General features: G+C 39.3%; 1 protein-coding gene across 1 annotated transcript in view; it reads left to right on the forward strand.

Moving 5' to 3' along the window:
- LOC111874851 (gamma-tubulin complex component 2) overlaps nt 1–15,709 on the forward strand; it is a gene marked incomplete in the record, with an annotated part of 29,198 nt that overhangs the window by 2,744 nt on the left and 10,745 nt on the right. Inside the window, 9 exon segments of the mRNA XM_033755639.1 lie at nt 1,532–1,736; nt 1,844–2,045; nt 2,131–2,274; nt 3,277–3,560; nt 5,853–6,029; nt 7,513–7,687; nt 9,121–9,271; nt 11,486–11,739; nt 12,318–12,489. Coding sequence (XP_033611530.1) covers nt 1,532–1,736; nt 1,844–2,045; nt 2,131–2,274; nt 3,277–3,560; nt 5,853–6,029; nt 7,513–7,687; nt 9,121–9,271; nt 11,486–11,739; nt 12,318–12,489 — 1,764 coding nt within the window.

Consider the following 15,709-nt stretch of genomic DNA (forward strand, 5'->3'; position numbering starts at 1 on the left):
GCTCTAATAAGGATAATGCCTCAATGCAGCGGGATGCTGAAATATAATATTTACCTCCTATACCTTACATGTGCCGGTCACGGTAACCGAGCGGTCTAAGGCATGCACTGTCTTCGCTCGCTCGAAAGCCGGGATCGTGGGTTCAAATCCCACTCAGGACGTGGATGTTTGTGTGCGTTTTTGTGTTTGTGTACAGGTAGAGGCCTTGTGATGAGCTGATCACTCGCCCAAGGAGTCCTACCGAATGTGTAAGATCTAGTAAACCAAAGTGAAACGGAGAGTTTCATGGAGGTAGGCCTAGGCCCAAATTGGGGCTGTAGCGCCACAGAAAAAAAAATACCTTACATGTATGAGGGAGGGGGGATATGTTTACAAAATTGTAAACCGGTTGTTTAGTTTTAGTTAGAATGGTTTGTAACTTCAAATAGAGCCAGAATCTGAATTCATTGATACATTAAGCAGTGGTGAGTAAGTTAGAAATGTTTATTCATCTTTTATTTTTGTTGCAAGTGGGGTGGGACTAAGTCCCTTGTACTGTGCCCACTTCTGGCCTATTGTAACAGCCCCAGATGATAGGTGAGGGTGATTGTGGAGCAGTTGGTGGAATGAAGATTAGCAAGGGAAACCGAAATACTCGGAGAAAACCTGGCCCAACGCCACTTTCTCCACCACAAATCCCACTTGACTAGACCTGGGATCGAACCCAGGCTGCCGCAGTGGGAAGCCAGCGACTAACCGCTTGAGCTATGGCGTGGCCTTATTCATCTTAATTAACTACATACAGGTTGGGCCTCTCAAATCAAGCACCCTTGAAACCAGATTGAAGTCAGACCAGAGAGTTGTCAGAAACTTCAGTAGTCAATATATTATGGTACCAAAGTGCCCAAATAAGCCATTATAGTACTATGTATAATGTATTAGTGTTGTTACACAGTTTTAAGGTGTCTGTACAAGTAAATAAAGAGAGAAAATATGGATGACATATGGCAAAAATACAGAGTAGTTTATTGCTTAAGTGTGGGTCCAGTATTGTAACATAGATTAACTTTTGCCAGATCATCTGTACAATTGAATGCCCGATTTGAAAGCTTCAGTCTATAATTCCTTTAAGCAGAGCCCTTTAAAAGCTAATAGTTGCTTAGTTAGTCAAGAAATTGCTAGCTTTTTATGGAACATGAAGAGCTCACCATTGGGCCCAGTCATGACCAAGATTAAATCAGTACGTAGCTCTTGCTTTGTGTTTTAACATCAATGAATTGCATATATTAACTGTAAATTAACCTCACATTTAGTCAAGAGTATGTATGCTTACTACTGCAAACGTCTACAGATTCAGAGAACAGAACATGCTCACTTCGTCTGTGCTGTCAAAGAAAATGACATATCATCAACATTGTATTAAATGTACATGGGTCTTTAGTATGGCACATGCCAGTTCCCTTATACACCAATTTGATATAATAGCTTTTCTTATTGTAATATGAAAGGTAGAATTTTAACAGTTTCTTTATAAATAAATCTTAAATTGCAGCACTGATTGTCTTCGACCTTTTGTTCAATTATTATCTGTAATCTCAGAAGACAGGAAATTGAAAGAATATCTTCAGAAAAATGCCAAGAAAGCTACAACAGAATTACAGAATCCCCAGGTCTCGCAAGGATCAATAGGAAGCATAAGTGGTGCAGTAGCAGATTCGAAGGTTATAGAGAATGTAACTACAAAAGATCTGCCTAGGGTAAGTTTTTGGTAGTAAATTGATAATGGCTGTTCAGATATATTTTATGGTAAGCTTTACATGAGGTGTTGCAATAATTGTGTTTCTGACACTTTTACCTGACCCAGATTCGTATCCGCCTGCAAAAGGAAGCAGAAATTGCTTTAGGGAAAAGAACTTTACCTTCCAGTAAAAGGGAGAACCAAGGAAAGGCACGCCATCCCAATTACCATTCACCTGTTATGCCAAACTGGAACAATGTAAGACCAAATATGAACCTGGATTTCATCACAGATCACAGTGGGCCAGCATTATTTTCTGCTCCCCTTGGTAAGAATAAACCCAGATATTAAAGAATATATTTTAGATTGTGTTCTTAACTTTGTTCCTAAAATAAATTGATCTTGAATTTTAGGACCAATTCCAGTATGCTCCCAAGAGAGTATGCTCTTAGAAGACATACTGTCTTGTCTTGAAGGAGCAGAAGGTGATTATATTGTCCCAGATCCTCTGCAGGGTCCATATGAAACAAGAATGTTCAGCATTAGTGAAAGCGTTGGTAAGTGTAGAACGAATGACAAAATCATTATCGTAATCTTCTGTAAAGATGCAAGATTTTAAAGTTCTCACAGTGCTGATTATGAAGAGTATTCTGTCTAGAATGTGACACTATATGGTCTGGAAGAAGTTCACTCGTGTTTCAGATGAATGTACTGCCTCTGTCTTTAGTATCAAAAAGTAAGCTGAGAAAGTAGCAAGCAGCTTGGTTTTGTCACTTTGTCATCTCAGTGGAAGTCAAAATNTGTGTTCTTAACTCTGTCCCTAAAATAAATTGATCTTGAATTCTAGGACCAATTCCAGTATGCTCCCAAGAGAGTATGCTCTTAGAAGACATACTGTCTTGTCTTGAAGGAGCAGAAGGTGATTATATTGTCCCAGATCCTCTGCAGGGTCCATATGAAACAAGAATGTTCAGCATTAGTGAAAGCGTTGGTAAGTGTAGAACGAATGACAAAATCATTATCGTAATCTTCTGTAAAGATGCAAGATTTTAAAGTTCTCACAGTGCTGATTATGAAGAGTATTCTGTCTAGAATGTGACACTATATGGTCTGGAAGAAGTTCACTCGTGTTTCAGATGAATGTACTGCCTCTGTCTTTAGTATCAAAAAGTAAGCTGAGAAAGTAGCAAGCAGCTTGGTTTTGTCACTTTGTCATCTCAGTGGAAGTCAAAATCAAAACTGATTTTGGATACTTTATTGTAAGACCAGGATAACCTCAATAAATGTCACTCGGTATTGTGGCATCAGTCTTTACTAAGAAAGATGATTGTAGACTGTTTTCTTCTTGTTCTGACAAGCTGTTGTTGCAGATATTTTCAACGTTATTCAGTAAATTTTTTATTTCAGAATTTTTCTCAAGAGCTATGATGTTCAGTAGCAGATCAGTGGGAGTGTTACCTATGAAAACCATGATGAGAGATGAAAATTATAAGAATTTCTCGTTCAGTTTTTAGCAGGTGTACCACTAGCAAGTTTAAGTAGAATATTTTTCATTTCAGATCCCTCTCTGCGTGAATTCACAGAAAAGATTTTACCTCTTGCATCGCATTATTCCATGGTCATGCGATTCATCCAGGAGAAGAGCCAGTTTGAATATGGACAAGTGAATCATGCTCTCACAGCTGCCATGACTGCCCTGATGAAGGACTACATGGTGTTTGTGGCTCAGTTGGAGACTGCCCATCGCAAAGGCAGTTTTACTCTACACAAACTCTGGTTCTTTATTCAGCCAACACTTCACACAATGGAAATTTTGGCAAACATTGCAAGCACTATTAGCAAAGTGAGTCCCTAAGATAACATACCTTTTAAAAGAGTCTTATTTTGGGAGTGGTACAGCTATTGTTGTTGGAAGAAATACATGTCTATATGCAAGGAGTTTTGGAGCACAAGTGAATAATATTGTAATGTGTCTCGAATCCAGAAGAGTCGCTTCTATGGAAACGCTAGAACAGACCGTTGCATAGGAAACAACAATCGCTCTATTGTAGTTCTAACAGGAGTCTCCATGGTTATAACAAAGGGTTCGTTGCAGAGCAGCGACCAAGGTTATATAGCGGGGTTGGATGCATTCGCACAGTCAGTCTTGGAACAACCGCCAGAGAGGACAGTCCAGTGTCGGCCGAGTTATTGTAAGCAGTACTTGTAACACTGCAAATGGTAATGGTTGTAAAGTGTGAGCGAGCGGAATAAATTCGCTATATCAGACAATGGCATGAATTTATTTGTAGCGTGACACACAAAACACGCTACAATATGTTATAGATACTGTCACATTTAGGCCGTGTTGCTGTATAGTCTGTTAGATATTTACTGATATTTCAGAGCAGTGTACTACCTCTGTCATCTATTCTGAAGATGGAAGCACAATCTTCCTCTGAAACTTAAATAAACTTGTGAAAAAAAGGTAATGCTATCCCTGTAACAGGCCATGGGGCCCCGTCTTACTGACTGTCTCACATACCAGAAGAATGTAATCTTCATAGGCACTGAAGGTCATGAATTTTTACATGAGTGAGGATCCATTGACAGACAAACAGCTTCTTTTTAGTCACTATTTTCTTTATTACTTGGTGGGTTGGGACTGAGTCCACTTGGTACTGCGGCCACTTCTGGCCTATTGTACCAGCTCCAGATGATAGGTGAGGGTGATTATGGAGCAATTGGTGGAGTGAAGATTTGCAGGGGACACCGAAGTACTCTGAAAAAACCTGCCCCAGCGCCACTTTTCCCACCACAAATCCCACTTGACCAGACCTGGGATCGAACCTGGGCCACCTCGGTTGGAGACCAACGACTAACTGCTTGAGCTATGGCGCGGCCTTTTAGTCACCATACAAGTATCATGTAAAGTGTTTTTGACTTAAATGAATTTTGTATTAATGCAATATCCTGTTAACTTTTTAATTTATTTATAGTGAAGACCAAAAGGTAATTAAGACTCATAAACAGATAAAATGGATGGTATTACAGTTAATTAAATTATGTACTTTTCAATGAAAGTTAAAGGGCAGTAAAATCAAAGGATGATAAAAATTTCAGTTACAGTAATTTGAGGTATACAACTACTTCATTAAGCAGGTTTTCGTGATGGTAATGCCCCAGACTTGTATTCATGAGGTGTTGGTTCAAATCTCAGGCAGGAAACCAGCTGTCCTGACTATGGTTTTATTGTGGTTTTGCTCAGTCCATGCAGGCAAATGCCAGGCCACACCTACGTCCTTCCAATCATCAGTCATCCTATTGTTTTACACCTAGATACTGAAAGCATTTTAAAGTAGACCACATGCATGGCTACTCTTGGGAATGTGACTGCCACATAAATTGGGGGATGCTGGGACTTACAGTATTAAAACATTTTGAAAGCAATGTGCTTTAGTGTTTAAATTATTTATGAAGAATGCCATCTTCTGAGATGTGGCACTGTGCAGATCTTGTGACGTTTCGAAGCAACTTATCACCTCCATCTTCAGGGTAGAAAAATTCGTGAGTGAGGAACCAGCATGAGAAGGTGGCTCAGTGTATTGGTTTAACGGTAATTTTTATTACAGTATTGATTTTAATCGTTTCTTGCATCCTGTTATGTGTTTAATCAATAGTAGAGTGAATTTACTGACTACACAACACGGTTTTTATTTTCACATTATCACTACATGTTTCGACCTTAAAAGGTCATCTTCAGGTGTATGAACATGGCCATAATAAAAAACGTGTTGTGTAGTCGGTAAATTCACTCTGCTATTGAATATTGATGATTCTTAACACATTGACTGCCTTGACCCTTAGGATTTTACTGGTGGCCAGAACAGAAATGTAAGAGTGCAGTTGAATAATCAATAACTTGTGTACATTTTGGTTCTCAAGCTCTGACAAACTACATCTTAAAATTTCTCTGCATATTAATATTTATGTATGCAATGGCAGCAGGCTCTCATTTGACATGATCTGCATTGACACACAGTAAACTTTATCCCAGCAGGTGGGAGGATTAATGGTGAATGTGTTAATTTTACATGACTGCTTGTAGTAATCTGAATAAACAGATGTGTAAAGTTGACTGTATGCAATGTTTTAGTCTGGAGCCAAAGGTGGTAAAGTGTTAAGCTTGCTACATGAGCGGACTTCAAGTTACACAGGAGATCCTACGGGTCAAGAACTGTGTTTGTATCTAACACAAAAAGCATGTGTACCGTACATGGAAATATTAGAAAAATGGGTGTACAAGGGAGTCATCTGTGATCCATATCAAGAGGTGAGTTGCTTTTCTATCACGAAAATTAATTCTTTATTCCATATAAGTTGCTATTGTATAGTTTCAGTTCTGTTTCTTTTTGGATACTTAAGTTTGAAGTAAGATGTTAGTGTAATGTACTACAGTAGAATGGTATGAGCCATTTAAATTTAATTCCTGCTACTACATTAGAAAGAATGATGGGTTCAAAGGTTACAACAATATTATTATTATAGTAGCTTTTGTTTTATAAGCAGCGTTAGCCCTGAACCAAAAAATTGGTATGGGGGGGGGGTGGAGTCCAGTTGGGTCCACTTGGCACGGCGGCCACTGATTGGCCTGCTATACGTGACCCGGGTGGTTATGATGATGGAGAATTTGGTCGAATGAAGATTAGCAGGGGAGACCAAAGTACCTACCCCAGCGCCACTTTGTCTACCACAAATACCACTTGACCAGACCCAGGTTTGAACCTGGTCCGCCACGGTGGGAAACCAGCGACTAACCACTTGAGCTATTTTTGCGGCCTAATAGCCCTGAACCAGATAACCATTCTGCATAACTCATGTATTATTTTAATATCAATGCCATGTTCCTCTAGTTTGTCATCATTGTTAACTGATTTATTGGCTGTTAAATGTGTACAGGCTTGGGCTTGTTTTGCTGTGTTTATTTATGGGTTATTTAATGATGCTGCCAGTAGCTTTGACTGTGCAGATAGGATGGTTATTGAATGTTGAATTGGAAAGGATGTGGAAGGAAGTGATTATGGCCCCGTTTAAGGTAGTAGCCTGGCATTTCCATAGAGGGACTGAGGAAAATTTAAAAAAATATTACTCAGGTTAGTTGGTGTCACAGTAGAGGTTTGACCCAGGTACAGATAATCCACTGATCTGTACAGATCAAAGCCATTATGGCGTGAGTCATCATGCTCAGTTTAAGCTGTTCTGTGGCAAGCAACAGGCTGTTATACCACTTTGAAACAATTTTTACTATGCAGTGTGTTCCTTCAAGCACAGATCCCTCAAGCCTAACATTCTTAGGATTTTCCTAAGCTCTTCTAGGCAATGACAGGATGGTGCCTAAAAGGCTAGATAGGCTACAGCCCCTCTTTGTTCCACCCTATTCATGTTGAAATACCGGCATTGAGTAATCCACAGTTAAAATGTGGAGAGATGGGTTGCTCAGTTGATATAGTGATGGGCTACAGGTTGTTTTGCTGGGGTTCAGTTCCTGGTAAGGACAAAATTTGTTTCTTCACAGCGTCCAGATCTGCTGTGGGGCACTCTGTCTGCTATCCATTGGGTAAGGGGGGGGGGGATTCTTTCCCCTGGGATAAAGCAGCCTGGGTGTAAAGCTGACCACTCACTTCCATTTAATGCCAAGGTCAAGAATGGTGGAGCTATACCTCCACTTCCCCATATGTCTTAGTGGCAGAGGGTTTAATTAATTAATTAAGCACAGGGACAACTTTATGTTTACAATTAGAATGTGTTTTGTATAGTTTCTGGTAGAAGATAATGAAGTGATTCAAAAGGAGGAGCTGCCTTTGGACTATTCCGCTGATTACTGGGAGAAACGCTACACTATCAGACGTGAAAGGATCCCTGTTTTCCTGGAGAGGGTGGCTGATGTAATTTTGCGCACAGGAAAATATCTTAATGTCATACGTCAGTGTGGTGAGTCATGCTATCAGTCCTGTATCTTAATATTTAATTCTTACACTGTATACGTAAAGAAAGAGAGATTGTGATGTATTGAGAATTAGTCACTTATTTTTCTGTGGCTAATTAGATATCAGGAATAGAGGGAGAATCCTTTAGGCATTTCTGTTCTTTGAATGACTGAGTGCAGGTAATTCAGGGAGAGAGGGGGATCTATGAGGTTGGATTTCCCAAATTTGTATTTAGAATATGGAACCAGAATTGATTGGAAATGTTTTTGAGTATTGTAGAGTTTCATTGCATGTGTTCCATATCTAGTGTTTCAGTTTTCAAGCACAGTACATTAGGATATGTCACAAGCTGCATTGAGGTACATGTTTCATTCACAGTAGCTTAGACTTTGATGGTTAGACAACCGTACTGTGAAATTTGAGGTGATTGTGAGGCAGGTGATTACAAAGATCACTGTCTTGTGGGAAGTGATATTGTGTAATCTGTTACACAGGACTAAAAATTATGATGATTGTGCTACCCTCAATCTAGAAGACCACAGTGTGAACACACTCTACCATGAAACCTGAAAACTTACAAAGGAGAGTTGCAGGAATTTTTAAATATATTTTGCATGTTTGGGTATGGTCTTTATACAGGTAAAATTCTAAACGTATCCCTGTAACAGGCCATGAAGGCCCATAGGGTTGTCAGGCATCAAGGCTCCTACATTTTCTCTAGACAGTCGGCTCAGAGATAGCAGTAAGATTGTCAGCCTTATGCTGTGGCCGCCCTTTACCGCCAGGAAGATTCCTGGTACTCATTTCTGTTAAGAGGCTGAGTTGACCCTAGGGCCATAATGAGATGGAAGGATAAGGTAAATTGAAAATAATCACTTAATCAGGACTTGAACCTGTGACCTACTGGATTGTAGCATAGTGCCTCGACCAACTACACTGCCACATGCCACCTCTATACAGGCATGCATGTAATTTTTACTGTCGTACAGCAAGAAAGCTGAATGGAACCATTCCATACAGATTGTTTTGCAAATATTACATTTTTAATACTGATGCTGTCATGCCACATACTGAGTTTGTGTGTATATATGATGAACATATAATCAGAATTCATGGCTGCATAATTTAAATCCATACTTTGAACTTTTTTTTAGTTGAAGGACACCATTTTGTGGGTTATAAAGCTGTGTAGTTTGATAGAAGGCAACTAACATGTTGGAGGAATATATTGCTTCCTTGCTACACAGTAGGCAGAGGTCTGCTTGCTACCTGCTTCATGCTGTTTCTTGCTTCGTCTTCAAGGCGGAGATATGTTCCTCCAAAATGTTGGCCTACTTCTGCTAAACTACACAATATCACATTCTGGAAGATCATAGTTTCATCATCACAGCTGTGAGGACATCAAATGCAACTTTCATTCGGTTTTTCCTTTCGCAGGTAAGAATGTGAAGTCTCCACAGGCAGAGGAAATTGTGTACACAATTAAGAAACGGCAGTATGTGGAAGCCATTGAGAAAGCTTACCACTTTGCAAGCATAACTCTTTTGCAGCTCCTTATGCAGGAGAATGATCTCATGGGCAGATTGCGGTATGTGATGCATTATATATCCCACTGTGTTAAAAATATATTAAGAACTGCACTCTAAAATATTTATCTGCACTCACTGATATAACACAAACTGTGTCATCAGAGTCACCATTTAGCGAACAAGAACTACAGGAAGGAATTTTGTTGGGTTGTTTACTGCAAGGAAACTGTTGACACATTTAATGTCAAAACTTTCTCCAGCTGTTTTTTTTTTAACGAAATTTGCTCTGTATCAATCATGGCCTGAGTTACTTTCATGCACTGCTTGCAATAGTTATTAACTTCTCCAAGAGATGTTGTGTCGTATCCGTGGGTTGCGAACCACGTATTGAAAATCCCACCCACTGTTAAAGTACTTACTTTAAGGATGTTATGTGTTTATCTGAGGGGGAGCCCAAGAACTTGTGTATGTATCATAACCCTTATATGGAGTGAGCGTCACAGACCAGAGGGAATGCGTAAGCCAGATTAGTTTATACAGGTATTTCTGGTAGTCTCACACTGGAGCAAAGAAATGTAATGCGGAGACAAGAACACTTGAGGACACACGCTACGTCATTTCAGGGGAGCTTCATGTGGGAACCTATAAAATTCCCTGCAAATTAAATGGAGAGGGGGAGTCCCCATCTAGCACTTATTCTGAGCAGTTACGCTGCTACACAGGTCGTTCGCCTTGGGTGTTCTGAGGTCTCGGTAAAAGCTATTGTACATATCATCCTTTTGAATAAATAGTCTTTATTCACCAACCACCGAGGATTGTTCTTTGAGTTAAATCACTCTTAAACGACGCCTTACCCAGCGGCTCTACAGCAACCTCAGCAGTCAGCATCTGCTTGGCTCATTTGTAGGCAAGTATTCCAGCTGCATGGTCAAGGGCCCACGACCCTCTGCTCGGAATACGACAGTTGCTGAACTGCATCTCCCTTTATGGCTGCATTCCGAAGCATTGGTGGACAGATTTTCATTCAGTATTTATAGTTGCAGATGACAAAACATTTGTTTATCTGATCAAAACTTCATGTTTAGAAAATATAGTTGCATCAGGCATTTGAATGGTCCTTTAAATACATGGCAATGATTGTCTTAAAAGGAAGTGAATTGTTATTTCCTTATTCTAAAATGATAGATGATGTATATGTATTGTAAATACAGACTTACATCTTACATCATGATCTGCAAGACTAGAAATGATGCTTAACCAGTGATGTCATAACAGTGACCATTTCAGTGAAGAAGTACCCAAGAGTCTTGACAAACAGGTTAAAAGTTACATAATTGAATCTTCTCTGGATTGCTAAGATGAAGATAGACATTTCTAAATGAAGTTTTAAGTCACATCGATAGTAAATTTCTGTTTGTGATATTATCAAGATGACAAATGATGTCAATTATACACAAGAATGGAATGTGTTATTTTGTGTCTGAACAGAAGTTCATGGTCATACAGTTCCATTTATGCGTTTGTTAATGCACGGCTTCAGTTAGCAGAGAACGCCTATAGAATAATTTATAGATTCTATGTGCCCGTTTTGAAAACAGTGAGTATTCTGAATCTTTAAACTAAGGAAATTCTGTTCCTGTTTTAAGTTAAGAAATGTGCCCATATTATAGTAATTTTAAGTGATTTGTAATGTTACTGTTTTCATATTTTGGTTTATGAATGGTAACGTCTGGTGCCCTCTTGTAAGTAGCATGTCAGGCAATCTTTTCAAAATCAAGTAGTTACTATAGGATTCTGACGATGGTGTATAACACATAGAGATATTGGGTTTTCGNTAATATCTTTATCAAAATCAGCCTAACACTTCTCAAAGTACAAGATGACTCAGTATAAAAATGGCTCTTGTTGGATTATTCAAGATCCAAAGGAATTATGGAAGAAGGGTACTGGACATAAAGTGTGTATTTGATTTCTTCTGCAACTCTTATTCAATAATTTCTTTCTCCAGTATTTAGTTAGCTATGCAGAAGATGTGTTCAGAAATGTAAGTGTGTTTTCATGTAAAGTATTATTCCTGTTTGATTTTAATCAAAATTTGAGTATGCTGTCAACTTTTCGTGAAGTTCCCCATTATCAAATTTATTCAACATTTTTATAGCAGTTTTTGAGTTCTTATATACAGACAGACATTATAAATGTAATAAGTGCATTTCTGCAACTTCATTGCGATCACGTCAATGATGTTTGTTTAAAACAAACTATTTGTGTTTTAGGTCTGTTAAGCATTACTTCTTATTGGACCAGGGTGACTTCATAGTTCAGTTTATGGATTCTTGTGAGGCAGAATTGAGTAAGAACATTGATGATATTGTTCCAACACGCCTTGAATCTTTGTTGGAGCTGGCACTTCGAACATCGGCAGCAAATGGAGATCCTTATAAAGATGACATGCGGACAGAACTGCTTCCGTATGATCTAATGTTCCAGATGTTCAAGATCCTCAGCATAGAAACTGATGAAGAGAAAGGTTCATCTATACAGTAACCCTTTGTTTAATGTGGATTTGTTTAACACAGTTTTGGTTATGTGAAATTTATATTTAGGCACCTGTTTATGCAAAATAGGCTTAAGTTTTGATTATCCACACTTCAGCATATGCACAGATCTGCATACAGCAGAGGTCGTGGCATATCCATGCATGCTGTCCAACCTCTGAGTGATGCTGTGGGGACATCTGCCAGATAGTATAATGTGCTTTTCACAAATTTGGAGTAACTTGCCTTAATTTTATAAAGTGCTATATTGTTTTGCTCCAAAATATGGCCTCAGAGTGTAAATTAACTAATGTTATTGCAGAAAGAATTGGGAAAGTAGTACCTCTGGAAGACATTTTCACATTGATAAATCTTCTGTCACAGTATTAACCTGCTCTCTCTTGATACAGTCTGAAGTAATAAGGTTTTATTGTACTTTCATTAAAGAAGTGTGTGATTGTTATTGTTCATAATTGAAGTTACAGTGTTGGGGTGGCGTAGTTTCAAACTCATACAGTGACTTTTTGATTGCAAACCTCCACATATATGGCTTTGCTGGTTTGGTTTTCAGAATACCGTTTACCATCAGACAAACTTCAACTACTTGGTTTGGAATCGTTCTCTTTTGGTTATGAAGTTAAGTGGCCTGTTTCACTTGTGTTGAACCGCAGGGCAATTGCTTGCTATCAGATGATCTTCAGACATTTGTTCTACTGTAAACATGTTGAACGCCTTTTATGCAGGTAAATGAACCATAATTTTTCATTGCTTAAGTTCCAAAGAAGTTATCCAAATCTGAAGCGTTATGTAATATTTTACATGTATGAGGTGCTGTTGGAAAGTTCCTGGACTAGGTCAAAAACGAAATGCTGGCCGAACTTACTCAAGTTAGGCTGCCATCTCCTTCAAAATAGTCTCCTTGGGAACGTATGCAGCAATCCCATCGGTTTTTTCCACACTTCAAAAGCACCATGGAAGTCATTTCCCTTAATGCTGCTTGTGATTCTCTTTAGATGTCAGACACAGTTTCAAAATGTCGTCCCTTCAGTTTCATTTTCAATTTGGGAAACAAAGCGAAATCACAGGAGGCTAAGTCCAGCGACTGGCGAGAATGGGGAACAGTGACCATGCTGTTGTTAGTCACAAACTCTGGTTTTCAGGGATGTGTGGGCTGGCTCATCGTGATGAAGGAGCCAGTTGTGGTTGTGCCAAAATTACGGCCCTTGTTACACATCTTGTCTCAAGCATCTCGGAACGTCACAGTAAAAGTCAGAGTTGACTGTAGTGTTAGTAGGAACAAATACACGATGAACAATCCCATTCATGTTGAAAAAAATAATGAGCATGCTCTTTGTTGAACACTGAACCTACCACGTCTTTTTTGCTCTTGATGATTGTAGGTTGTTCCACTGCGACGATTGTTGCTTTGTTTCTGGATCACAACCGTAAATCCAACTTTCGTCACCTGTTTTGATCATGGAGATATGAGTAAAGGTTGGGTCCTTGTTAGCCTTCTCTTGTAGCTCAAGACAAATGTTTGCACGCCACTGCTTTTGATCGGTTGTCAAGAAGGGGAACAAACTTTGCGGCAGTGCGGTGCATGTTCAAATTTTCTGTTAAGATCTCCTGGCAAATTCTATAACTGATCCCAGTGGTGTCTGCAAGCTCATAGATTGTTCAGTGATGGTCATCATGGATGCATTCTCAAATTTTTTCAACATTTTCTGTCGATGTGCTGGTGCCTGATCACCTATAATGTTCGTCATTTTGAACTGACACTCGACCATCCTTGAAACGTGAATGCCATTCAGAAACCGCTGTCTAGCTTAAAGAATGTTCTCCAAAAGCCTCATGAAGCATTTCAAGGGTTTCGGTAGCCAATTCACTGAGCTCCATGCAAAATTTGATGCAGACACATTGTTCGATTTTTCCATCCATTGCAGACAAAACGAAACATGAAGTTGAAACAACACTTGTGTAGAAACAGTGTCTCTTCACAGCATGGTGTCAATGGCAGACTGATGCAATAGGCTTGTGCAAGTGTGACCTTGGCCTCCCCTCTCATCTCCTTTCACCAGGGCGGTTACAAAAATAACAGTCCGGGAACTTTCCAGTAGAACCTCATGCAGTGAGGAATTGTTGGCCCCTACCCAACCTCTGAGCTGGAAGATCAGCCTTTATTGGCTGCCATTTACTATTTATTCGGTATCAGAGATGGTCAAGGTCACTACACTGAAGATGCAAATGACAATTTTCAGATGTTCAGGTGCTGCAAACAGATGTTGTTTTTTAAAGTTACTTATTTAATGATACTGTCAGTATTGAAACTCTATAGTGTTGATTATCGGTAGGTAAATGAATGTGGAGCAGTTGGTTGAATGCGAATTTAGGGGGGAAACCGAAGTACTTGGAGAAGGCTCATGTGTGTGCCACATTGTCTGCCACAGATGCCACATAACCTGACTTGGGGTTAGGTTTCATACATGTTAGGTACAACTTCTTTATTAACCGTCACAACACAACAAATATCAAGGTTTGGGTACATATTTTCCACGTAGTTTTTTATCTTCATCCATTAATAAAAAGAGACTGATTATTTTTTTTCCTTGAGTCACTTTTAACAGTTCAGAGGAGCCACATGCAACTGTTCTGTATAGTTGCAGGTAACATCTATCTTCAAACTGAGGAAGCATCAAAAATTGATGAGAAGGAACTCATTGGCTGTTACATTTTTGTTTTAAAAATAATTCCTTTGTCCATAGAATACAGATCTAAAGCAGATGTCTTTAAACATTAATAATGTATTTTGGTAACTGTATAATTTGGTCAGTAAAGTTCTTAACCCTTTGAACTCCTTACAAGAACGATGGCTGACCAGTGACTGTGTATTGTGTGACATTGTTTCATACAATATATGTAAGTGAAGTACCCCTGTTGTCATGTGCTGTACACTGACAGTATCAAATGTGACTGGAATGTATATTTGCAAATGTATGAAACAAGTGAAAAAATGTACGTACTGTTTGATAGGGTTTGTTTTTCTGATATACTGTCTACATTAGAGTCAGATACACTTACACAATAATTTCTACTAGATGTTGAGGTTGGGTGGGTAGCATTTCCACTATGTGTTTGGGAGGTTCCTTGTCCAATTCTTGACTGAAAGACTGGTTGTGCTGACCAACGTTTTTTATGGTTCTCATTAGTCCCTCCAGGAAAATTTTGGGTAGTACTTAAAATCAGATAACAGCAAGTTCCTTCCACGTCTTTTCCAGTTTATGATTGACCGATCAGCCCATCATATGATACTGTATAGTCTGAGCTATTGAAAGTTTCGTTAAATGCGCCATAAATACATGGGGCAATCCAAAAGTTACCGAAATTTGAATTTTGCACGCGAATGGTTATGAGTACATCAAAATACCGCTAGGTGTCTCCTCACACATCCTTCTTGAATCAGTGTGGTAAGCAGCATTGAGTTGAGTGGTTGGATTTATTGTTGGTGAACGTATTTCCATTGTTGTGTTTCCGCGAGTTTGCGGTTTTGCGATGGCTGACCTGAGAGAGCAGCGTGTCTGTATAAAGTTATGTTTTAACCTTGAGAAAACAGCTGCAGAAACGCACCAAATGTTGAAGCAAGCTTTTGGTGAAAACAGTTTAGGCCAGACACAAACTTACAACTGGTATAAGCGTTTTAAAAATGGCCGAACATTGACTGATGATGACGATCGTTCGGGACGGCCGTCAACGGGCAAAACACCAGAAAATGTCGCGAAAGTTAGGGGTCTGATTCTGTAAGATCGTGGACTGACCATCCAAGACGTCTGTAACACCTTGGGACTAAGTTATGGTACATGTCAACGAATTTTGTCAGAAGAACTGAACATGAGGAGGATTGCGGCAAAGTTTATGCCACGACTGCTGCAAAATGAACAGAAGCAGCATCGCTTGGAAGTCTGCAGG

This window comes from Cryptotermes secundus, unplaced genomic scaffold (genome assembly GCF_002891405.2).
Source record: "Cryptotermes secundus unplaced genomic scaffold, Csec_1.0 scaffold160, whole genome shotgun sequence".
Taxonomy (NCBI): Eukaryota; Metazoa; Arthropoda; class Insecta; order Blattodea; family Kalotermitidae; genus Cryptotermes; species Cryptotermes secundus.